We start from the raw sequence: 27,175 nt of genomic DNA, 5'->3' as shown, positions 1-27,175 counted from the left end.
CACTGCTGTTCAGACTTAGGCCATTGTATAGCAAATGCTGGAGATTTTGTCTTGAATAGCTGTAAGAGTTCTTTCTTGCATCTGCTCATAGAAAATACTATTTTTTAATAGTAGTCTCATCTGCTGTATTTTAGGTCATTGATTCAGTGCAAAATCAAGAAAAACACAGTTTTCTAAGTAACTTTAAAAGCTTCAGTAAACCCTCTACCCTGTCACAATAGGATTCTCTTACAATATAGGATGTTAAAAGTCATTGACCAGTTTGTTTCAGAACCTGAAGCCTCTCAAGTTATCTCAGCAAGCTTAGAAATGGAGCACTGTTTGTTAAATACCATGTTCTTTGTATGAGTTACTGAGTAACAAATTCAGGCTTTAATTTTCCAGAGCCTCTTCCTGCCTCTCAGGACACTTGCTGTGAAGTTCAAACATTGTTTTCAGGCTGGTGAGGTAATTCCTAGTGTACTCTCTGCTGCAGATGCACATCTGTTAACTTGTATGGGAATTATGCCAAATTCCACTTAAGTTCACAAGTACTTTTGTGGAACTGATTTTAATTGGTTCCTCACAGTTTCAGGTGCTGAAATGACCAGAATGTGATAAAAGGACAACCCACGCATGTATTCACTATGGTCTGTATCTTGAGCCTTGATTTTTTAGCTAAATTGAAGTGAGATTTTCTGCAGTGAGCATAAATGCTTACAAGGTGATTTTAAAGTATTGTGTTCAGCAAAGTCTCTGTAGGATGCTGCCTTCCTTTTAAGGAAAAGAGAGCAAAAAAGATTGAAGGTATGAATGATCCAGACAAATAGAGTGAACTGAAATTCTCAATCACCAAATATTCTCCAATTAAGAGACAAACCTCTATTGTGCCAGGACAAGGTGAACTTATAATATAAAATGCTGTAGGTCAGGATCAGCACGAGCTCTATTCTAATTGAGAGGTCCCTAATGAAGATTTTGGTGTCTGGGTTGTGAGAAATTTGTCATTCTTCCCTGGGACCTGGCTGGAATATCTGTTACCTTTTCTTACAGTAACCCTGCCTCAGTAGATCTGCCTGAGCACCATCCTGTCCTCTCAACTAGGTTTTAACTAAAAACATACACACAATAGATCTGCTAGTTTTGACTAGAAAGATCTTGTGTCCTCAAATGTGACTGTGTGCAGGAAAAAGGAGGTGGGAAAAGTTTTGAAAGTTGGCTGCGTTGCAATATAAAGTAGTAAAAGGCAATTCAAACAAAACCTGGAAGTTCAGTCATCATTCTGGAAGTGAAAATGTGTTTAATAAGATTCCTTTCCAGATATTTGCAGTTAAGCAGAAGCTCTCTCTCTGGTGACAAAATGAAGTCTGCCATTCTTGCCACTGTTGCCTACATTTGTCTATATAACTGCCACTAGGAAAAGCAGTTGGCTTGATATCAGTAACTTAAACTATATGGCTGTTGTATTTGAAGAATAATTTAAGCAAGATATCAATTTAAAACTGAAAATTCTATATATTTCTATCTTTAAAATTTTGATAGAAAAGAAAGAGGAGTCTTCTGTAATGGATGTGGATGATGGGGGCTTCAGGTGCTTGAATAGTCAAAATCTGGTTTTGAGGATAAATATTTACATGCTTCTGTGAAAAAAAAATCTCTGGGGAAAAAACAAAAGGCAAGATATTCTGCTTCTAAGCAGCATTTTTTTGTTAATACAATTATGTTGGAAGGCAAATAGGCGCTCACTTCAGGCATGTAACACTTCATGGTGTCATACGCATGAATAAAAAAAATGTACTTTTTCATTGCAACTCAAAGCACTATTAAATTTTTTTTTTTGTTTTTTGTTTGGTTGTTTTGTTTTGTTACATTTAAAGTCACCAGAACAGTTTTTTGTCTAGTCCTTTATCTTGGGAAGTTATAATACACATCTCAACCTGAATTTCCAGGTTAACCGATTTTTTTACTTTTACTATTCAACAGATAAAGATAACTTGCATGTAGAAAGAAAATTTATTACTTATATAAAACTACATTTTGAACATTGTATGAATATATGTTAATTAAGAGAGCAGCATTTCCATACATTTTTGTCCTGAAGCATGAGGCTGGCAATTTGTTATGGGCAGTGATGGAGTGGAGCTGATTTAAGCAGACAGATGATGCATATTGTTATCTGAACTGTTGGGAAGGGCTGTGGGAAAACCACTATGTGTTTAGACTTAGGAGTAGTTTGCCTCTTTTGTATCTGAAAGCTTCTCTTTTTTCCAATTTGATGTCAAAACATTATGTTGTGCCTAAAGAAACAGAAGGAATTAATGTTTGGTTACACTGCTGTGTATTTAGGGCCACTTACATCCTCATGTCCTATTTGGCAAGTGAAGAAGGTGGGACTGTGCTGCTTGTCCCTGCTTTCAGCTCCTTACATTCCAGATGGTAAGAAAGCAGCACTGTCAAATGAAGGACAGAGGAAATATGGGCAAAAAATAGGAGATATCATTCTGAGAAGTCAGGCCTCGACTTATGAGCGTTTTGACACCTGGCAAGACTTGACCAGCAAGCGGGAATTTAAACCTGCCCCAGTTTTAGCTGGTCTTGTTTATTTTCAGTGAGGCTAGCTGTCTTTTTCTGCAAATATGTCCTTTCTTCTCTCTGAACATAAAAAAAAATTAATCCTGGAAGTGGCAACATAGGTCTTGAGTTCGTTTTACCACCATCTTCTCAGAGCATCTCTTTGTAATATAGAAAATAGAGGTCTAAGAAGTGTGGCAGGTGTGCAGGAGGTAATAGTTGGACAATTGAAGTGGGAAGGCTCAAAGTTCTTGAATTAATTCAGGGTTCACATTAAATATTAGTTGAAACTGTTCTGAGAAAACATGAAACACTGCAAGTTTTGGTGCTCAAACTCAAAGCTGGTATTGATAGGTAGCAAGGCTCACAACCATCATGGAAAGCAGACTGGAAATAGTTTTCCTAAAATTCGTATGATACACTAAGTTTCATGTATCTGGATCTTATTCCTCACTAAGTCAGAATGCACCTTTTTGTTCCATCTTAGTTTTCAGCTTCTACAATTTTTCTGGTTGTAGGAAAGTTACTGTAGGAAAATCTGGAAGTTGCTTGTTGGACCATGTCACCTGAACAGTAGTAGCTTGAACTACCTTGCAACCTTGTAGAACAGAGTAATACAAACTTCTACTATCATAAGGGTTATGGGGATGTGTTATTTAGTGTCCTTTCCCCTGCCTAGTCTTCATTTTTTTTGCTTTGGGAAGAAAACAGGGAGGGTTAGATTTTGAAATGTGAAAAGCTTCTTATGCTGGAGGAATAGAAATAGATCATCTTTTATCTCGTGTATCATTTTAAATTAAAAATCATTTTGTCATCATTTATCTCATGTATTTTGTCCACACTGCTACAGCTTCTTATTTGGAAGGCATGGTGTTACAGTTTTAAAAAAAGGCAAAGCAAGCAAAAAACCCACTTAAAATTGAAGTATAACTTACATTGCCTTTTATTAAGATAGATAATGATTATGTAAGATCTTAGCAAAAATACATAAATGATTTGTCAATGAGGAAGTGTCTCTAGATGTATGCAATTACTTCCACATTTTTTTAGAAAATCCTTTTTACATGTTTGCAAGATAACTCCCACTCAGTGGCTGGGGAAGTGCTTTAGCTTTTTAAGCACCATAATGAGCAGCTAGCGAGGATGGTTTTCTGGGCTGCCAAAGGATTTCTCAGAGTTGCGGTGGCTGCCATATCACTGTCGAGCTGTCATGGATAAGTGATGGTTTTAAAGCATGTTTGGTGGGTTCATGAGTGGCTGGGTTTTTGAATGCTATAGAAATGCTAGCTGTTCCCTAAAATACTAAGACACAAAAGGTGAAATGCAACTAAGATCTCTTTGGCTGTGCACAGTAATCATGAGTGTGTGATGTAAAGGAGGAACTGCTGTTTTCCCAAGAGGATTGTATCATTTAGCTTAAGACTGAGTTTCTGCCTAAGGTGATGACATACCCAAGATCCTTGTAGGTTCCTTCATAAAGGAATGGCCTCTCCCAGAATTACGTGGTTGATGATACAGGAACAATCATCTAATCAAGATGCCTTTTATAGTTCATCACTAATAGACATTTTCAGGAGTTGATGAAGTTTGGAAATGTAATGTGAATCTTTCACTGTAGTAGAGTACGAATGGTTCCAAATGAAGACAAAGCTGCTGTTCATTGATTATTAAAAGTGCTGTATGGAGAAGTTTGGAGAAGTAGATTTTGGTTATGTCAAATGACCCAGTTTATGGAGATGCTGAGATTAGACATTTAGTGTGTAAGTATCATCTGTAAAATTGGTGTTCTCACCTTGAAAGATGTAATGTCCACTGTTTTCAGGAGCACTTGAATGTATGTCATGTGGAAGTGTTCAGAACAATAAGAAGCTTGTTGTATTAAAGTTTAAGACTATAAATTTCATGATTGGTTATCCATGAGACTCTGAGGGGGAAAACAAGTGTTTGATCACACAATCTGTCTAGTGCTTCCTAGTGTCAAACCCTTTGTTTTGCAGAGCTGCTAGTGTTATTTTTATGTGTGACTTACATATAGTATGCACAATTTTTTTTCTTTTTAATGCATAACTCATTTAGCAGTAGATCATTGCCCATTTTGCATGGAAAGAGAATAATCCACAGGCCATAAAAGCTGAGTCACTATTGAATAGCTTTTGGTTAGTACTGCTTTGTAGAAGATCTGAAACTTGGTCTAGTAGAATGCTGTAAAGAGTTTCAAAGCGATCACTGGAGTTGACAAAAAAGACATGAATACACACAAAGATTAAATTTAGAGAAGATAGGCACATAAACTTGTACAGCTTTTGAGTTTGTTTCCCACTCAGTACTGTGTGGATTTGAAGTAGAAACAGAACCTGTGTATACCCTTTAGGTATAGCTGGGGTTTGTGACACCCCTGCTTATTGGGAGTGTTACGTTTGCATGCCTAGGCCATGGAGTAAGCAATGACTCTTTAATACTAATCTCACTTCTTAGTAATAGCAGCCTTTGCATTTCAGTAGTTATTTAGGTCTAATTTTACTGCTACCTTTCTGATACTACATTGATCTTCTGTGTTCTCTACCATTTGATGTAAGATTCTAAATCATTACTTCACCTGCACCAGTTTGGCTCTCAGTGCTTCCACGGTCAATGAGATTTCTGACAATCTGTTTCCTACATTCTTGTCAATAGGCTGATCAATATACTGAGTCCATCTGTGCTTTCCATTCCAAGACAGCTTCTTAAAAACAATTATCTGCCTTGTGGAATGCTAGTATCTTTTTTTCTTTTTTTTCCCTACTAAAATTTCCTTGGAATTAATTTTCTGTTTATTAAATTTAGTTCTCATAAGGGTATTTGGACTTTCACAGAACTGAAAACATCTAAATCTGAGATACTGAAAAGAGCTTTTCATATTAATCTGCTTTTGTTAATCTATTCTAAAGTACTTTTAACATCAAGACACTGATCTGTGCATTTTTAAATTTTCATTCAGAGAACCAATATTAACTTTATAACTTCATGGAATGATAAGGTATTACATTAGTATTTACTTCCAGTTTAACTGAGTCCCTGGGCACAGAAGTGCACACAGCATGCATTTTCAGAGTGGGAAGCCTCTTACTTTTCCTAGTTATTTGGGCAAATGAAGTGCACAAAAATAAGCAAGCTTGCTGTTTAAGTCTTGATTATTTTAGAAGCTTTCTTTAACTGCCAGCATGTAAAAGCAGAGAAAAGCGACTTTTCCAATAATACTCTTATTTGGCAAACCATATGGGTAAAATTATTTTTGGAAAGAGTTTAAGTAGAAAAAAAAAAAAAAGATGACACATCAGCTTTAGTAGATTATGCAATACAATGATTATACAAATTATTTCTCCACAGAAAGTGGAAATGTGTTTGGGGGTGACTTAACATGCAGCAACAGATAAGTAACATGTAAATAAAATACACATTTGACTACAGGAAGTGTAAAAGATGCTTATAGAACTTCAATGGAGTTATACTGATTAAAAGAATATTTGTTTAGAGGAAACATCTAATGCACAAAGTCAGTTTTCCTGCTGTTGAAAAGTTACCCTTATTATCTTTGAAACCCAATTTGGACTTAATGATACACTAATTTGAGCATTATATTGCCTTTTTAAATTTTTTCCAGAATCAGAGAAGTCACCTTCTTTGTGGTTTTTAGCATACCTTTTGTTTATAATAAGTAATATCATTCTTATTCATGGTTGTTGTTTGTGATACCTTAATATTTGGAAGGGGAGGTGCCAAGCAAACTCTTTCCCTTAATTCTTATACCTGTGTTTTTCACAGACAATTGTCTGATGGATGGATTGATGGATTTACAGTGGAGTAGGTGCATATACTACCTGTATATGAGACCTGTGTCTCTTGACTGGCAACCAAATGTTGCAAATGTTGGTGGTGTTACACAAGCATGACCTAGATGTGCCATGTTGTGAAAAGACTGGAAAAACATTTTATTTTTTTCGATAAGGAAGATGAAATTCAGTCTAAAGTAACAGGTTTTCTTAATAAGGTGGATATACTTACATGGTCATATGTTTGGGGGTTTTTTCTCTTCTGTTTCCTAAATTGAGAAGATGAGAAATAAATGATTAATTTATTACATATTCAGTGCTGAATATGAGAAACATAAGCAAATTAGTGAAATTTGCTTATGGGTGAAAATGGGGGAAAAAAGAACAGTAAGGAAATTGATGGTGCACCTCTCCTGTGAGGAAAGTCTGAGAGAATTGGGTTTGTTCAGCCTGAAGAAGAGAATGCTTTGTAATGACTTAATGCAGCCTTCCAGTACCTGAGAGCCTACAAGAGATCTGGAGAGGGACTTTTTACAAGAGCATGTAGTGAGTGATAGGACAAAGGGAAAAGGCTTCACAGTGGAAGAAAGTAGATTTAGATTAGATATTAGAAAAAAAAAAACCTTTACTCGGAGGGTGGTGGGGCACTGGAACAGATTGCCTGGAGAGGTGGCTGATGCCCTGTTACTGGAGGTGTTTAGGACAGACTGGATGGAGCAACCTGGTCTAGTGACAGGTGACCCTGACCATGGCAGGGAGATAGGAACTGGATGATCTTTAAGGTCCCTTCCAATTCAGGCTGTTCTGTGATTCTGTGATTGTAAGAATGGAATGGAAAGACGTTTGTTGTCATTCTGGGGTTTTTTACAGGATGTTGGTAACTTAAGTTGATAATGGCTGAAGTATATCCAATTTGGACAGCTTGTTTGGCATCTTACCACCATTCTGACAATAAGGAATATGCTTTTCAGTGTAGGTTGTCCTGGAAAGAGAATGCATTCTACTGTCAGAATTGGTGACATGTATTTGCTTTGTGGGACACTGTAGAAAATACACCAACAAAACAGCTACTGCTAAGTGAAGTAAACAGCATGTTCCTGAATCACAAAGCCCATTTCAGTTATATGTTTTTCTGTATGTTCAGTGACGAACAAGAAACCAGCTCAAGCATCTATTACGAAGGTGAAGCAATTTGAAGGCTCCACGTCATTTGTCAGGAGAACACAGTGGATGCTCGAGCAGCTTCGCCAGGTCAATGGTATAGACCCTAATCGGGTGAGTTTGAACAGTTTTCTAGAAGGTGAAAATTGAGCTCTTAGGTCACTGATTTGTGAACCAGGCATTCCCTCTATTCAAAAGGCATCTGAAAATCTAAGATACAGGTTTAAGTTCAAATTCTCAAAATATAACTAAGTGGAATATGTGAAGTAAGTTTTAATGGGAGTAGGCTAAAACTCATTCATATGGATTTTTTCTTCTTGTCTTTCCATACTTTTCTTACGTCTTTCTCTTTTCTTTGTAAAGAGCAAAGTATGAGCCTTGTTTGCTTCAGCTTTAAGCCTCTTGGGGTCTACTTTGGCATGCAGCTGTGCTGTGAGATAGAGCAATAGGTAGAAGCAAGTACAGAAGAGGTTGCTGAGATTCAAGTTTGTGAAATCTTGTGAATCCTGCATTTTTTCTAGGACAGTCCTCTCCTCAGATATTTCAGCATTTCTCATCTTATGCTAGCAAATACAGTCCTTTATCTTCAAATGGCAAGTGAACATTGATTTAAACAAAAAACTACCTAAAATAAAACAGATCAACCCTATATTAAATACTAGTGGAATTATTCCTTTAATTTGGACTATACAGCCCACCTTGTGCTATCTCAAGATAAAGTTGTACTAAAATGTGTTAGGCTTATGAATACAAGTCTCCAGAACTAAAACAGCATAATTAGAAGTTAAAAATGTGGCTCATACTATGTGCTCACAAAGTGATATAGTGTTCTTTTTAGCAAAATATTTAGCTAAATATAAATAAATATATAAAATTATATAAATATAAATAAATATAGCAAAATATTTTTGTGAATAACTTCCTTGGTTCCTTCAAAGTTGTGCTCTGACCTAAGCGTCTTAACTAAGGTGCACCAAATTCTGTCACTGCCCAAGTCTTGGCTAGTACCCAAGTGCCAAGTACCAAGTCTAGTTACTACCTAAAGGCTTGGTACAAAAAAGAACCCTTGGCCACTGCCCTGTGAAATGCAAGGAGTGGAATTATATTTTCTGTGGGTAAAGGAGCTATGAAACCAAGCAAAATGACAAACAGGTAAGGCATAAGAGTTTTAGACCCTTTTACAGCATCTGCTATGCAGCTATGTATACCTAACAGATTGAAAGTCCTACCAAGCTCTTAAGCTTAGAAATGTTTCTTTTAAACTCATCTCCCTGTGAATTCCTAGTGTCATCAGTTAGAAAAGAACATTTACCAGATTAGAGTGCAAAACAGTGTTTCAAAAATATTAAATATATAGCACAACTTCTTGCATAAAATCCTTTTATTTTGACAGCCAAATCTGGTGTAAAGCTGCACTGTGATTTGTTCTGGGAGTGGCCTTTTGTTCACATTATCCTGCGTCTTTTGCAACACTTTGTGAAAATGCCTTAAATGCAATAACTAGAATTTGTTATTTACTTAGGACTTTGCTTATTTGTTTGGTTGAGCATGGAGAGCAGAGCCACATCTTCTATAACATAATGTGTCCATAGATTTTGTGTTGAGAGGCATGAATGCTTGCATAATATGGAAGACACAAATATATATCTGAAGATAGCAAGGGTTTCTTATGAGAATTTGACTTTTAATGTTTTGATATAAATTTTTGTTTTCAGATATTTTTGTTATAGCTGACTATTCCTCATTAAAAATAACAAGAGGAAAAAAACCTGCTTGTTTGGTCTTTTTCATTCAAAAATATGCAGTAACACCAGGATGGTTATTAGTTGTATAAACTTTCTGCTTTTTGCAACACAATGCATTTTAAAAAATACCTTTCTCTAAATCATTTTTAAAACTTGAATAACAGTCTGGTTTTTGTTTTTTTTTCTTCTAGGATTCCCCAGAATTTGATTTACTGTTCGAAAATGCATTTGACCAATGGGTAGCAAACACAGCTTCAGAAAAATGCACATTTTTTCAGGTTCTACATCACACTTGTCAGCGATACCTTACAGACAAGAAGCCAGAATTTATTAACTGCCAATCTAAAATTATGGGAGGTAAGTGAATCAAAGCTTAATACTTTGCAGTTGGACATGAAATGATTTGCATGTGATTTATTCAGTGTTCAGATAGGCTTGCAGCCTAATGACATCTTGAAATCATGGGTCTGAATGTGCTAACTTAACAGTAAACTTCTAGGCTTTTCAGCATTTCTCCAACAAGCACCACTTCTCAGTCTTCTGTTACCTTTTCATTCCTTTCATTTTAGCTACTGAAACCTATAACAGATACTGAAACTGATAGCTTTGCCAATCAATCGTTTTCTCTTAGTGTCTTCACAAACTAAGAAAAAAATGTGCAGAATTCCTTGTCTTCTGTCATTCCTTCCTTTTCCACATTTATAAGATTTCCTTAGTTTTCTTTTTGGTGTGGTGGTGAGGAGGGAGCTGTATTAATGTGTGAAGATACACTCTACAATTTTTCTATTCCATATGTGAAGTCTCATGTTGGTTAACTGTTTGCTAATGTTTCTCACTTCAATCCTTCATGCAAGTAAGTTGTTATTAATAAACCACAATACATTTTGCCTTTGAACTTGTATTGTTCTCCTAAGCTTGACCTGTCCAAAATTGAGCTTCTGATTCAATTGTCCCGATTATTTACTTTATCCTAAATAAGTGTTGTCACAGTGGATAAAAATGCCACTGAGATTCATAAATATATGCTTAACTTCTACTTTTTCAACAAGCACTAGACCCTACCATGTCCCATGAAGCACACCCACATTCTCCTTGTGACAACTTTCTAGATAAAGTGGGAATATTCTGTAATCCTCTGATAGCAGCTGGTGACCATTTCCATATTCCTTGCATGTCATTCTGAGTGGGCACAGGTCCAGTCTGTGTCTGTGTGTGTACACATGCAGTGCTGCATAGAGACATGGTATAGGAACTAATAAATCTCCTCATGGATACAGTGCTTCTGCTGTTCTTCACACTATCAACCTTTTCCTCACACTGTGTGATACACTCCCTGTGGGTAGGTTTAAATTTGACAGGAACTGCAAGAACTGTAAGGCAAGTAATAGTTGACCCTAAATTTAAGTGACTTGCTGTGTCAGCATCACTGAGCCAGCTGTTTGTATCAAAACCCATTTAGTCCAAAACCTGAAATACCAAGAGGTATTTTCTGGAAAATATGTTGAAATGTGTTGTCAAGCTCAAATTCGTCCTGACTACAGAAAGTAAGATGTAGATAAGCAAACCAAAGAACATACACCTGAGAATATAGCTTGAAATTTATTATATCCAATTGAAAATTTACAACTTGGATTTTTTTGTTGTTACTGTTAGGTTGGAGTATTTTTCTGACTAGTCAAAGCAGTATATTCAAATCATACTTAAATCTTATTGTGGTCACATTTTAAGATGGGGCTTGTCACTTCATCCCCTCAACCAAGGTAGCATAACATTTTAAGTGATGTTCATGTGAACTTTCTGGGGATATGAAAAGTAATACTTTTTCTTTTGGATGGTTAGCCAGTTTAACTTCTAATACTCTACAAAAATTTTTAAAAGCATACTATGGTCCATATGTTTTTTTAAGTCATTATACAGATATGCCCTTCATATGTATAATGTATATCTTGTAGCTCATGCATATTTTCAAAAATAAAATAAATTGCCACCAAAGAGCACTTTTTCCTAAGTGAATCTGAAGATGAAAGAACTTGAAGGGCTTGTTTAGAAGCCTACTTATCTTACTGAACCTTATTCCTTCCTAAAGGATAAGAGTGAAGAAAGTGAAATTCATGCTGCTCCTGTTTCTGCAGGAGGTGCTTAGGAGCTTAGCTTCAAATAAATAAGGGTGTTCTTGTGGAACTTCAGACCCTCTTCATGGCCTTCCTCCTTTTACCTCCTTTCTTTCTCACACACACAGACACACACACACACACTTCCCCCTAAAGACCACAGCCCTGCCACTGAGTCTCCTTCTTCAGAATCATTTTTTGCCTTATTTTTATTTATGTTTTGTGAAAGTATAGTCTGCAGAGTTAAATAGGCTAGACTGTTTTTTGTAACTTGATCAATGACATCAGTACATGCAGCAGTACTGAGAGCTGACTGTGAAGGTGTGGGTGCTAATTCAGAGAACAAATTCAAGTTTAGGCAGACTGTAGCAAGATTTCTCCTTCTGGTGTCCTATACTAAATGTTTCAAGTTAGTCTTGTGTTCAGTATTTAGGTGAGCCCTCTCCATAACTTACATGCATTCTGGATGTTATGGTGGAGAAGAAAGGCAGACTTTGGGGCTAGAGGGTTTTTTTTGACTGAGGTAGGAAATATTTTCCCCTTATGTACCTATATAACATACAGGTTCTGATTCTGGAATGAATCTAATTTGGAGTAGCTTTGTGTTATGTTGTTATTTGGTGGCCATGTAAGTAAGGTTGTATTGCTTTTACATCAGTTAATATAAAAAGGAAAGTTGGGGGTGGCTGGTGTGCAGAAATTACATCACTTAGTGGTTGTGTTCATTAGAACAGCTAAATTCCTGACATACCATTAAACTAACATTGAGGATGCATTTGCCTCATTTCTGCATAGAACTTTGAGATACAGCATTTGAAGCTCTTCAAAGATTAACTCTGGCCTTACAATAAAGAACAAACATTTGCTGCCACCTTTAGATGCATATTAGAAATGCATTTGGTTTTAAGCCTTGTCCTACCTATATTCATTGGTATTTAACAATTGTTCTGCTGAATTAATCAAAATATTCTTGGAAACGCAAAATGATGACATCTTTACCTTTGTAACCTTTTCTGTAGGACACCCTGCAGGAGTTATTAATAAATCACTTTTTTTCCTCCAAGAAGGAAATGCCAGTGCAAGAATGGTAATGAGTACTTTTGCCATACCCGATTACTCATCTTGGCTTACCACATTTGAGACCTGCTAAGCACATAGTGGTGTTTACCGTACTGAGCAAGATTAATGACTGACTAAAGGAGATGAACGAAAATTTGTGTTAGGAATTGCCCCGAGCATCCTGATCCAGTGGGTGACATCCCTGTCCCTGGTGGGGGTTTGGAAATAAATCATCTTTATGTCCCTTCTAACCCAGGCCATTTTATGATTCTGTCAATTAGGATGGGAAAAAAAGCAATTGTTGCCCTCTCCTGTCAAAAACCTGGTAGCTGGTTGTTCGTTTCAGTTCTTACCTGATACAGACATTGAAAAAAGTGTGTTATATATAGTATATTCAAATATACTACCCTTGCAGACATTTGCTTGTAAATTAACTCTGATGGACATGAATTTGATCCCCAAAAAATTCAACAAGAAATATGAATTATCTGCAATATCTGTTATTTTGGTGGGGTTTTGCTGATTTGAAATGACCAATCAAATTTAGCCATGTTCCCATACAGAAACAATTTGGTTTTGCAGTTTGCTTAGGTATTTCTTGCCAGAGTATACCAAATACTGTTATTGTCATTCTAGAGATTAAAATATTAGAAACTAATTTTCTTCTGCCAAAGACCATTTCAGGTGCTTTCTTTTATGCCCTGCTATTCATGTCAAGATTAATTCTGCTTTGCAGTTTTACTTAACTATATGTATTTTAGTAATCTTAAACATAAATGCCATGTACTGAGATTAGTGAGATTAGAATGGATAAGAATAGTTGAGATCTTTTTCCATAGAAATTTGGCATATAATCAGAGCTCTAAATTAACTTCTAAAAGGGGAACCTTGTAAAAAAAAAAAAGGTACATAATGTTCTTGCAAAATCTGTAGAGATACATAGCTTGAGAAGGGACATTTATCATTATAAAGGTTGGTTCCTTTTTCTGATCTGTATAACTCTGAGACAGGGCAATGTAGAAAGCATTAAGCAATGTATTTGCTTGACTTTCTGAAGATTGAAGGTCTAAGTGAGGTGTTATCTTCAAGATGCAGAACATTGCTGTTTGCCATAGAAATGGGATTTTTTATTTTTTTTTGTACTGAATTGTTAGGTTTTGGTGTTTACAGAGCCAGACTATAGTTCTGTGCTTTGTTATAGTTATTGATTCTGAAAGTTTCTGGTTGGACTGTCATTAAATCTTTATTATTACTGAAAGTATTGCTTACTTAAGTTAGCTTTAATTTTATAAATATATTAGATTAGAATTTAAAATTTTACATGTTTAAATACATTTTTCAGTTTGGAAAGCAGGTAAAGGTTGTGTTAATATGAAGTTTATCCTAATTAGGTATTTTCTTAATCTATAACTAATACACATTATACAGTAACAACCTGTCCTGGCATCAATGGCAGTAATTAAGAATATTAATGGGAGAAGATAAGATTTTCTGTAAGGCATTTGTGACCTGTCCATTCAGCTCTTAATCCTTGTTCTGTATATTTTCCAGAACTGCTAGAAATGTAAAACAGAACTGCTTTTTTCTTTCTTTTAAAGAAAGAAAAAAAAGCAGTCCTAGGTGACAGGCAAATGAAATCTGTAAAAGGGAAAATTAATTCCTAATTTCAGTAATTTGACTAAACTTATAAATTGTGTTGATGTAGGAAGGTGGAGACATCAAATTCTATGGTGATGTTGGACCCTAGAAGAATCCCAAAGTGTGTGAATGTAGTTGGCTTGGAAAACTATAAATAACAGCCTGCTTTTACTTTTTTTTTTCTTTTTTTTTTTTTTAATTTGAACATTTATTGGCACTAAGATCAGATCATGACAAAAAAAAAAAATTAAATATAAAGAGAACAAAAAAATCCCTTACCTGTGAAAATCCTACCTACGACAAGGGAAACTAGGCTGGCTCCCATGTTGCATTACAGAGAATGAACGCTAGGGATCACATCCTCCAGCTGTGCAGTTAAGATAAAATACAACTGCTTGGACTCATAAAATAATGATATTGATAAAAAGTTTGCAACATGTTTCCAATGCTCTCTGCAGGTAGCTGTTATTTGCTGTGCTTTCCTATAGAAAGTTGATGATAAATAAGCTGAAGATTGTTTTTCTTTACTCATCAAACTGATCTTAGTACGCCTGAGTTATGACACACTGAGTTTGTCAGTCCTGCCCGCCCACCTCAAGGACTTCTTGAGGTGCTTCTTACCCAGAGGTGGAATTCATCTTGAATGTAATTTATTATCATAGTGGCAGAGCATATTCACTGCCAGTTTTACCCTGATTTCTTTTACTAGGATATCTTTCACTATTTCACCTCATCTAGCTTCTTTAGTTTAGTATTTTTGATAGATTTCAAAAGGTGCAAGTCTTGATTTACACATACTCAGTGTATTTATACTTACATAGATAAATTTGTGTATGGTTAAAACATAGGCTTGGGTTTGACTACATATTTCACTGCATTTTGGAATTCATCAGTTTTTTGCTTAAAATGAGATGGATACCAGTTCTGTTTTGCACTGCTGAGTATTACTTGATTGCTGAAAGCTGTCTTCTGGTCACCTTTGTGTTGTAACCAAGCAAGATCAGGCACAGGCACATTTCTTCATCCTATATAAAACTTCCTGTAAGGTAGCTGACCTCTGTTGTGGAAAGGTGATTGTCCATGTTCATAACAACTTCAGAACTGTTAGAAATGTAAAATAGAATTGCTTTTCCTTCTTTTTAAAGAAGGAAAAAAAAGCAGCCTTGTTTAACAGACACATTGGTAAAAGGGAAAAATCCACCACTTGAATTCCCAGCTGCTTCAAAAATTAAAATCTTCCTTTTGTGTTCGTGCAGTCTGCTGTTTCCATGTTAGTTCAGTGTTACATCATTTAATGCAGCATTTTTCCAAGTCTGGAAAGTGAATGCAAGTGGTGCATCAATAGTAATAACTATTCAAAATACCACTATGGATCTTACTTAACTGAATGAACCCAGGTCCATTCCTCAATATTTCTGAACTTCTTAGACACTTGAGAATTTTGCATAAATTGTCAGGTTACTTGAGACCAGAAAACTTAAATAAAGCATTAAATAATAGTTTTTTTTTAATGACACTGCTCTGAATATTTGACCTCATCTTATTTGTGAATCACACAGCCACTAGCTCGTTTGAAATAAGCAGAGCTATATGGTGCTTAATAAATTGCTGTATAGTTGCTGCAGATATATCCTTTTGTTACCTTTTTGAATTTTAATTCTTTACAGTGTCTGTCAGAAAGGATCTGTCTAAATAATCACTTCTTGATTTTCTGTATGAAAATCCTGTATATTATGTTTTTCATTACCAGTCCCCATGAAAGTCATAAGGCAATGGCATTACTATATATTAAAACAAACTCCATAGTGCTTGTTATCCAGCACTGTCTCCATTCCAAAAATCATTCTAAACTTAGTATGTTCCATGACTAGCAGGAATTCGTTAGTGTGGACATTTTCAGTCTTCTGAACTTCTTATGTTGACACAGATAGGATCAGTTCAGCATCTATAATGGCCCTCTTCTACTTTGATAGCATAGGTCATTTTTCTTCTGAAGCATTTTAGCATTTTCTTTCTTTCACAGTTCCCATATGGGCATAAGAAAGTAGAAGACCTTGTTTGGATATTCTTATTTACTAACATTTTTCTTGATTGTTCAGATGCAGTATTTGATTGCTGTGTTTTAATTTGTAGTAAGTGTGGTATAAAGGCTGCAGTTTCTTGTTGGTTTTCATTTGTTTTTAACTTTGAGTGGTTTATTGCATTATTGTAAACTTTTCAAAACATGCAACTCTGAATTCACTGCTACAGTGGAACAAATCAGCTGTGTTTTCCTCCTGCCATGTTCTCACAATTCAGATTACCTTTGGATATGACTTTTTTTTGGAAGTCCAGGGCTTCCAAAAACTAAATAGGGAAATCATATTTAAATGTTTGAAAAAGTCCACTCTAAACCAGTGTAAGGACAAGGCAAATAGCATGAGTTAAACTGCATTCTTCATCTCCAGACTTTCTGGGAATAGTAGGGAAAGAGGATAAAAAGTGTTGCTCCACAGCTGGGATGTTGGGAGGTGATCCATTTGTTCCACATTGTAATAAAATGTAATCCTTTCCAGGTCACCTGGAGTAGAACTTCCAGATTCAGAAGCCTGGTTAAAGGAACAAAGAAATAAAGATCTAATTTTAGTTTTTCTGGTTGTTAACACAAACTTAATTTTGTATCCAGCAAAACTGAATCTACAACAAAGAATTACTATTTTAATAGTATATACTCTATTTTAATCTCTTTTACTCCATTTCAATTCTATGTACATAATCATTTTTTTTAAAGTCTGCTGGCAATGCTGATGCATAAAATAGCCCATTTCAGTTATGTCTAATTCAATTTTCCATACCTCAATTTTAAGTCATTCTATCCTAGCTTAATTACATATATTCAACATCCACACTGGAATAGAATGTTAGTCCCTACTCTTCTTTGACTTCAAACAAAAAGCTAGTTTTTAGGCATCTAGGATTTTTCATTTTGTCTCCAAGTGAACACATATATGAAAGCTTGCTCCTAGCCCAGATTTGTAAGCTCTTTAGATTTCTGACATTGAAGAGGTAAATTTAAAATACAGAATGTAGATCATCTGTCTAGATAGCAGATAAAGATAAAAATGTCTTCCAGGCTATTTAAGCCATTTGAAAAATAACTCACAGAATTTAGTTGCAATTACTTGATATTTTGATATTCATGGGTTAGCATTATTGTTTAATATAAAATATTAAGAAATAGAACACGGTGTGTAGTCTTGGTGATGTCTTAGGCCAAAGTGTTGGATTTTTCAGAATTACTCACTAAAGGATTGTTTCAGAATGCCCACTGTGGCACAACAGCAATTTTCTAAGTAGGTAATTTATTGATTTTCTGTCTCTCTCTCTTCACAGTATTTAAACTCACTCATAAAATGCAAAACAGATTGAATGTACATCAGCTTCACTCATGGTAGACTTTATTGCATTGCATATTTTTCTTCATTAAAATGATACATAGTTGATGGATCTGTATAACATTTTCTGTTCCCTCTCTACTTCCACACCACTAATACCAAATGGTTTTTTTCCATGTTTGCTTTTATTTACATTTGGCAAAGATACAAAATAGCTACCTTGGTCAGGTGCTGTTTTTGCTTATCAGTACATACCCTCAGTTTGCACACCTATATAAACACTATTCTTTCTGTTGCTTTCTCCCCTCCTTCCTTCTCCTCTAAAGGCTTGTGCTAATATGAAGCTTTAAAACTGGTTATAGATTTGGACAGGAAGGTATCAAGTGTAAAGTTCTCTACAGTGTTGACTTAGGGCTGCCAGTTTGGAGAATCATTGCTGGCCTGGACAGGTTTTTATTAGCTTCACTTTAGACAAATTAAGGTCTTTCAGATTCCCTTATCCCCCTTCCAGGACCATAGGACTTCATTCACTGTTAACTTCAGCTCACAGTTAGTTGGCAGCTGAGTACCTGGATACTGTGATTGCTCTGCAAAGTTCATACTTGATAGTGATGCAAAAGTGAAGAAATTCTATTCCATCAGTTTCTCAGAAGATTTTCACAAGTTGTGATTAGTAAAGCTCATGCAAACACGTCAAGCATAATCAGCTAGTGAGTAGAGTACTATCCTTCATGTAGTTATAACAGTCTGGAAATCAGAGAATTTACTCAGGTCTGCAGGTAGACTTCACAGCCTCTTCAGGGTGCAGCTGTGACAGTCTTGTTTGCAAGACCCTGGATAACCAGCAGTGCACCTCTGGAATGGCTGCACAGGCTGTAATCATGGCAGGGATCTGAAATACACACACATTCTTCAGTCAGTCAATCCAGGAAAAGTGTGTACCTTTCTTTTTCAGCTTTTTTGGTGGAAAATAGGTTAAACTCAAGACTAAAACAGGAACTGAGGTTTTACCTACTAGGTTGATTTTTATTTTTTTCCCATCCTATAACGTACCTAGCAAATCTAAGGAGCTGACATGAGAGCAGAGGAAGACATTTATCTCTGTTGCTTATTTTGTTTTGTTCCTTGCTAATGAAGATGCTGAACAGTCAGGATGATCATTTTACCTCCTACATTCTCTGTAATTGGTAGGATCTTTTTTCAAGTATAACGTTATGATGCACAAGGTGTTCTTTATTATTGTTGAAAATAACTTGCAAGCATCTGTTTAACTCCCAGGCTTATAGGTATTATTTAACTACCAGAAGGAACAAAATACGCTTTTTCTTCATATGAGAGTTGGGATAAATTTGCCCTCTTTTGGCCTTAAAAATACATGATTTCAGTCACACAAAAATTGTGTGCAGATGTAAATAATGTTCAGAAGCAACATGAAGTGACAAACTAGGGTTATATTAGAACATGCTACAATATAAAATATTCTATGTTACTATGACTGATATTATGGGCTTATGTGTTGCAAATTAGGAAGACTGAAAAGTATGGGGTCAAATCTGAATAGTTTTATTGAGGTTTGAAGAGCGGTTATAATATACTGGGGTATTTTCCTTTTTCTGTCTTACATGCTTTGGACAAAATGCCAGATTAGATGAATTTTTAAAGTAGAAGTCTCTTTGCATCAACATAATATGCAATATTGGCCTGCTATTTTGTATTTACATCTGTTCCTGGCCATTTTTTATATTGATGGATATTAAAAGATCCAGATGTGTCAGAAGAAATTGCCTAGCCCACCTGAGAACAGGGGAAAGTACTGTAACCAGTTTAAATTTGAGATCACTTCTTACTCGGAAACCTGTATTACTTTTCAGGTCAGAATAAGACTTTTATAAAGGTGGAACTATTAATTGTGTCCCTTGGGAGTACAATGACACTTAATGTTGCATGATTGGTAAAAAGAAGGTGAAAGTCCATGGCAATCCTCCTGTCCAGGCTGTGAGACATCTAGATATTATGGATCAAATCTAAGTTGGGAAGTAAGTTATCTTTGAAAGATAAATTCAGAAGTTGATGTTCAGATATAAGTTCAGATTCATGTTTTCAAAGCTGGAAATCTAGTAAAGATTCAACTTTTTATGAATGTTTTGTCTTTCAGATCACCTAGTTGTCCTTTCTGGATGATAATTAAAATATTGAAATTATCTAGAGAACATTTCATTTGTGTGATACAGGAATTCATTAAGTTGTAAGCATGTTATCTTACAAGATTACAATCACAGAAGTACTGTTTCTATAATCTTCTGTGTATTATCTCAAGGTGTTTCTTTTTGTTTGGGTATTTTTAGTAGCTGTTCCCTCTTTTTTTTCAAGAGAGTTCTTAACCCAGGCTGTCAACACAACACCAATATACATGAAAGGATGTGTAGCAGTTGGAAGGGAGATGACAGGGATGAAGAAGGAGGGAACATGTTTGTGAACCTCTATAATGAGCTGTTGTGTTACAGATGTGATGGAAGGCCTTGGATTAATGTTAGTCTAGGAAATGTAACTCTCTGGTGGTGATGATTTCAACAAAAGGAATGTGCTGAGCAAGGAGAGGCAGCCTAATGCATGTGTGAAGTGCCACCATCGGCTGAAACTTCATCAGTCTAGATATGTTGATTATGAAATACCGTAGCTTCCTGAGTTACATGCCTAGAGTTCACTTAATCCTTTTTAATTATTGAGGTGTTCTTTAAGTATCCTTCCAGACTAAGTTGTTCCTTATTGTGAGCAGTTTCATGACAGTCTTAGCAGTAGAAGAGATTTGCTGTCCTGTCTTCAGTGCCATGTTGCAGTAATGAGCAGCTCTTAACTTATTTTTTTGTGGCATAATTCTTTCTTCCAACAAAATGTATGATTTTGATTGGTGAATATAACTAATATGTGGGAGTCACCTGAACCTTGACAGACTAGGAGAAACTTTCAGATTAGCAAAACTTGTAACTACTTCATGAGCTCTCTGTGGTCACTTGTTTCATTCTAAAATGTTGTTTTCAGTGATTCAGTACAGTTTGGAGGGTGGAAGAAGGGATGGGGTTTTGTAGGATGCTGTCTATAAGAGCAATATTTAAGCTGTTTCTTATTCACAGTGGCTGATTGAAGCAGATGAGAGTAAGGTGCATAATTAGCAGAAAAAACTATTCAGGCATAAACATATGTCAGACATACCAATCTTAGGTGATTGAGATGGTGCTAAAATATTGTCCTTAAATGTATAGCTCCTGGATTACCCGGAGGACAGGGCTGGCACAGCCAGTCATTCTCGGGTCAGATGCTGCATTCTTCTTCTGATGCTTTCCAATCATTGGTCTTTACTGATTTCATCCTGACCTTGACCAGTTCTTACTCAGTGTTCATTCTTAGCTGTGAGCCATAAATTTATTTTCAGTTTATGTGGTAATATAAGTTGGTGATTTTGAATATGCTGCTTAAATAGCAAACACAGAGTTTTCAAAATAATTTACCTGGTGAAGAAATAGGAATCTGTTGACAAATACACTTTGTTCCATGCCTCCACTGTAGCAGGTTAATGCATTATGTTTCTCAGTAATAATTAACACTACTTAAGCTGAAGCTCAATCAATAGTATTGACACAATGTCTGCAAGAAATACCTCTGTTTCAAAAACTTCTGTGGTTCATCTTTGGGGCATGTTGCTGTCTAAATCTCCCACCCACTATAAAAGAAATGTCAGTACTTTGGTGAATTTAATTTGAAACAAAGCGACAAAATTGCATCAGGAGACGTGTTTACACTTTGGACTGCCTTGACAGGCAAAAGTGTATTAGGCTTTGTATTGGTTTTGGCTGGGATGGAGCTTATTTTTCTTCATAACAACCAGTACAGTGTTGTATTTTAGATTTGTGACCAAAACTGTGTTGGTAACACACCAGGTGAGGTGTGCTTACACAGTGTCAAGACCTTCATGGTCTCCTCTGTCTGCCTGCCCCCAGCAAATGGCCTCTGAGGGGACACAGAGAAACCAACCGAAACTGACCAAGGACATGCTCCATGCCATGTAACAGCATTCTCAGCAATAAAACTGGAGGGAAAACAGCCTTTTTCAAAGGTAGACATTGTTCAGGGACTAGCTGAGCATTAGGCCAGTGGTGAGTGTTGGGTGGTGACTGATTCTTTTTGCATCATATGTACCACAGGCTTTCATTACAAATAGATTATTTTTCATTTAAATATTAAGTATAGCTCTGCATAGTAGTCACTGGTTGGGAGATCTTCTTATCCTATATGAAATCTATTTCATTATTCTTAATATTCCCTAGGTTAAAATATTCTGATTTTGTTTGAGTATTTCAGCTTGTGGTCATGAAGAAATGTAATAAGGACGGCGTTTTGCCACTGGCAGAAATGACTGATGGGATTTAACCAAAAAACACCTCATACTTTTTCTTTATAGGATGGCATCAATATCAATAAAAATTGATGTGGGAGTTATCCCATTTCCAGTTATTTTATCTGTGAGCCAATCAAACTCAGGAAGGCTTGCAAGGTTTTCAGTGTTCACATGTCTCATAGCTCTCACTTGTCACCCCAGGGGAGCAGCATTTAAGATTAATATTTAAATTTGTCAGCTCATTCTCAAACAGAAGCTTGCCATGGTGCATAGCTGCTGTTCTTTGTTTTAATTATATGTTCTGCTTCTTGTCAGGTTGGCTGTAATAGTGGTATTGCTTGAGATCCTGCTGAATTCCAGAACTTTCCCAGAGTAAGCCTTTTTAACTCAAAGTTGTCATAATAGGTAAATGTCACTGCACAGTAAGTTTTTTTGGACATTATTAGTTTTATCCTCCCCAAGTAAATTACCCTTTCTAGAGAACAAATCACGATTTCTTCCTGCAGGGTTTTTGAAGTTACTGCCTACAAAGTTTTTTTTTTCCCATTTGGATTTTCAGAGATGAAGTTTTTCCCAAAGGTGCAAATTTATGTGAATTTAATAGTCTTGACTGTAATGGTTTGTCATTAATATAAGCACTAATCACAGAATTGTTAGGGTTGGAAGGGACCTTTGGAGATCATCTAGCCCAATCCCCCCATTTAATATTAACCATCATGACTCAATGTAATTTAATTCTGATTTTAATTTGCCATGATTTATCTATAAGAAGATATTTGCTTAAAAAGAACAAATTTGCTGAAAATGCAGTAAAAGTAACAGCATATCCACAGCCCTCACCCCCACCCACAGATTAACAACATTTTGACCAGAGTAATGACCAGAGACAAATTCCTATAATAGAATGACACAAAAATATGCTAAAGCATTTTTTCTGATTCTGCTGCTTGAAATTTGACTCTGTAATTAGTTAAGCTGTTCAAAAGTATGAATAATTTACATGGTGTCATTGCTGTGCAGTACTGAATAAAAGAAAATCTCAGTGGAGCAGGAAGTATTTTCGTTGTCAAGATACCTCATCAATGGAAATAATCTTTCTTGTTTTACTATTATGGCCCCTATATTATTTAATATCACTATTTAAAATAAAAGGACACTACCATCAGAAATAAAACTTGTTTCTTATGACTGTACCAAGAAAACTTGTCGTACTAAACTGCCCATAGAAGAGATTTTTGTAGTGCCTTGCAATACTGTAACAAGGGTTGGTCTTTCTGTAACACAGCTGTTCCTAGATCTAAGATTTTGCAAGCCACACTGAGAAATGTGAATACACTGTGTTTGTTAAAGAATAAAAATATTGAACTGTTGAACCCTTAAGGTTATTAAGGTAATTTATTTTTTCATGGTTTTGGGTTGTTTTTTTTTTTCTTTTGTTTTCTTTAAGACCCCATCTTCACGACTTAATTAAAATTTATTTCCTCCAGTCTGCAGAAATCATTCTGTTCATGTTCAAGCTGCTTTCAGCTTTTTGTCAGCTAATTGTCTGCTGTGTTTCAGGCTGTGTTGATTTTTCCTTCATTTCTGTGTTTCTGGTTTGCATATATTGAAATATGAGAGTTAAAACAGTAGAAATTGTCCAGATGTATTTGATGTGTTGGAGAGAATACTGTTTGAGCTAAAAGTAGGGGTAGTTCAATTTTTAGAGAAGTTTATGTAAATAATTTAGTCAGGATGCATACAGGGATATTCTCTGACTCAAGAAAACCCCAAAGCCACAAATAGGCGTAGACTTGGAAAATATACTGGATAAGTGTCATGATATATTTATTTTGCTCTAAAACTTTATTGAAAATGTCTGCTGATTCTTGCATTTTGTAATTTTCATAATTGTCCATTGATTTTTGTTAACGTCTTCAGACGTTTTCTTGAAACATAATGAACATTCAAATCAGATCAGTGCAAAATGTATGTAGTGTTGTATTTTGTCTTTTATAGCAACGTTGTGGTTTAAGTATGGTATTCCCCTCTCTGGTGCTCCAACCAAAACTGCATCAGCATTCGCTTCCCCTCCTCCTCCAGCAGCAAGCACAAAAGGCAAAGATGATAGGTTGAGATAAGAAAAATCTACTGAAAACAACAAAAAGATAAGAAAATTGACAGTAAAAATACTAATAACAAATAATCAAAGCTAAATGCATTTATTTCCTTCTCAGAAGTAGGTAGTTGCTAAATGTTTTATTAATACATGTACAATTAAAATTGAATGCTTGTGTTTGCAAATCAGTCACTGTAGAGTTATCACTAATGTAAAGATTAATCTGCACTGAGCTGAAATCTATTTGATATGGCTAATAGAGAATGCGATGAACCTTCTATGAATGTGTGATAAAACAAGTGATGCAATCTAAATAATGGTACCTCTAGAGACCAATTAGTTTCTTCACATCCTTGATTATGGCAATGTTTCTGTATCTTTCAGATATTGGCTATGGTGGCCATTGTGCCTGTTAAAAATCCTAAAGTTGGCTTCACAGGGTGTAAGAGCCTCTGATACAGCTTGAATTGTAGAATATTCTGGGTTGGAAGGGACCTGCAAGGACCATCTAAGTTCAGCTCCTGGCTCTGCACAGAACAGCCCAAGAGTCACACCATGTGCCTGAGGGCATTTTCTAAATGCTGATTGGACTCTGTCAGGCTGGTGCTGTGCCCACTGCCCTGGGGAGCCCATTCCAGTGCCCAACCACCCTCTGCTTGAAAAACCTTTTTCTAATATCCAAAATAAACTGAAGAGATCAGTGCCTGCCCCTCCTCTTCCCCTCATGAGAAAGTTGTAGACTCCTGTGAGGTCTACCCTCAGTCTCCTTTAGGCTGAACAAGCCAGGTGTTCTCAACCACTCCTCGTATGGCTTCTCCTCTAGATCCTTTACCATCTTTGTAGTCCTTCTTTGGACACTCTCAAATAGCCTATATTCTTTGAGTGTTGTGGTGCCCAAAACTGCACACAGGACTCAAGGTGAGCAGAGTAGGACAACCCCCTCCCTCGCCCGCCTGGCGATGCTGTGCCTGATGCCCCCCAGGACAGGGCTGGCCCTTCTGGCTGCCAGGGCACTGCTGACTCATGTTCATTTTGACGTTGACCTGGATCTTTCCATGGCACTGCTCTCCAGCATCTTGTTCCTCAGTCTATACATAAATCCAGGGTTGCCCCATCCCAGGTGCAGAATGCAGCACTTGCCTTTGCTGAACTTCATATAGTAGGTGATTGTGTGACCCTTTAATTTGTCAAGGCCTTTCTTCAGAGCCGCTCTGTCTTTCAGGGACTCAACAGCTCCTCCCAATTTAGTATTGTCTGAAAATTTACACAGTATACATTTGAGTCCTGCATCCAAGTCCTTTTTGAAGGTGTTGAAAATTGGGTCCTGCAAAACCCCCATTAGAGACAGGTCCCCAGTCTGATGTCACCCCATTCACTGTCACCCTTTTTCCCTGAGCCATGAGCCAGTTGTTCACCCATGCCATGATGTGTTTATCCTACTCTGTGCTGGACATTTTGTCCAGAAGGGTCCTGTGGAAGACAATATGAGAAGCTTTACTGAAGTCCTTAAGGATTCCATCTACATGGAAAACATTTCTCAGGATATTTTGAATCAGAGTAGTTACCTCCTGAAGAGCAGCTTATAAGTCTTGCAGGTTGTAGATGATTTATTCATAGGAATCATTTTCCAGTATGTCCAGTGCAAGTGTTGCTATTTCTGCAGTGATACTAATACAGGGATGAGGCATAGTCAGTCATACCAGCCACCTACACATGCTCTAGAAATATACTGATGAAATTCCATAGACTACTGACATGTGGGTTTCTGAGTTGCTCATAGATGAGAGCAGGTTTTTATTGTTTTACTGACATTCCATTGGTAAAGATACTCCAAAAGTAGTTCTTCTGAACAGTCGTCAGAATAGCAGCTTCTCTGCAACTCACTCCCCATGAGAAAATACAGCAGATCTTACCTGGAGAGAGCGCAATATTTTGTTAGCTAGAGGGAAAAACAGTTATTATCATTGTTCCAAACTTTCAAGTTCATTCTTCTTTGCTGGAAATAATGTGGAGAAATAGATACCTATCTTTGGCCACAAATCTACAAATAGTTTTAGGAGTATAGAAAATGAAAAATATTTTTGTTCTGTAGTTTCCTATTGACAGGCAGAAGGTCAGCAATATATTAAATTTTGACCTCCAACATATTTTAAGACTTCAGAAGATTCTTAGTTTTATAAGGCTATCCATGTAGCCTGCTTTCCTTGAATTCAGCAGAGGCTTTGTGATCTTGTAAAAAACAGATTTAATTCAGTGTTGGGAGCTTTTAAAACTTATCCTAGAAAACTAACACTGTACAGGAGACCGAAGCCATTAGATGACACCACCAAAAAAGGAAAACTATTTCCAGTGCAGGGTTGCTCAGTACATGTGTTTATTGGAAAAGCTGCCTGAACAGAAGCCAAAATAATAATCTCCTTCAAAAAATTATGACTAAAATAGCAATTGACTGAAAAATTTTAAAGTAAGGAAGTATGCAGTATGTAGAGTTGTTTGCTTTTACAGTTGAACCCCTCAGTGTCCGAAGGGGGACCACTTCAAAAAATTAATTTCTATCTCTGCAAAGTTCCAGCTCACAATATTGTTAGATACTAACCTCTTCAACAAGAATGCTAGCTGTTGTATTCCTTTTCTAAATGCAACAATAGAAAAAGAGCAGTTCTACATCTACTTTTTTTTTTAACTCCTGATGTGCAAAATGTAACAATATTGGTATATAGATAGGATGCCAGAGTGTTCTTTTACTTCTGTTTCTCATATTGACTCATTATCTGTGAGTCACTGTGTGTAGGTTCTTAAGTCTCTCCCTCACTTCCATGGTTTAGTACTAATTGAGTTTTAGTTTAATAAAATTGTGAGGCAGTTTTCTTTATCTCAGGAATTCCTGCATATGCAGCTTGTATTGTGCTCCACAGGCTAATCAGGGCAGCCTTTAGTTTCACTATTCATTGTTTGTTTGGCCTAAGGAAAGGATTAGTAAACTGGGTCTGAAAGAGTTGTTTGTTCTTTTTTTCTAATGAAACTGTGTGCTAGTTTCAGCTGTGTTAGTTTTTTTCACAGTGGCTGGTACAGGGCAATGTGATAGATCTGTGTTGAACATGGAGTTGATAATATTTGTTTATCTTTTTGTTATTGCTGAACTGGGCTTGCACAGAACCAAGGCCTTTTCTGCTTTTCATACTGGCCATGCTGGCAAGGAAGTTGTGCCTGCATGGGAGGCTGGTAGGAGGAGACACA

The 27,175-nt window shown here is 36.3% G+C and overlaps 1 protein-coding gene across 1 annotated transcript in view; it reads left to right on the top strand.

Moving 5' to 3' along the window:
- The window catches only part of STXBP6 (syntaxin binding protein 6), a 102,552-nt gene that overhangs the window by 69,229 nt on the left and 6,148 nt on the right, over positions 1 to 27,175 (top strand). The window contains exons 3-4 of the mRNA XM_015631468.3: positions 7,504 to 7,634; positions 9,457 to 9,622. Coding sequence (XP_015486954.1) covers positions 7,504 to 7,634; positions 9,457 to 9,622 — 297 coding nt within the window. The remainder of the gene's footprint in view (positions 1 to 7,503; positions 7,635 to 9,456; positions 9,623 to 27,175) is intronic.

This window comes from Parus major, chromosome 5 (assembly GCF_001522545.3).
Source record: "Parus major isolate Abel chromosome 5, Parus_major1.1, whole genome shotgun sequence".
NCBI lineage: Eukaryota > Metazoa > Chordata > Aves > Passeriformes > Paridae > Parus > Parus major.
The sequence above is the reverse complement of the archived record's forward strand: the minus strand, read 5'-3'. Positions and strand labels throughout refer to the sequence as shown.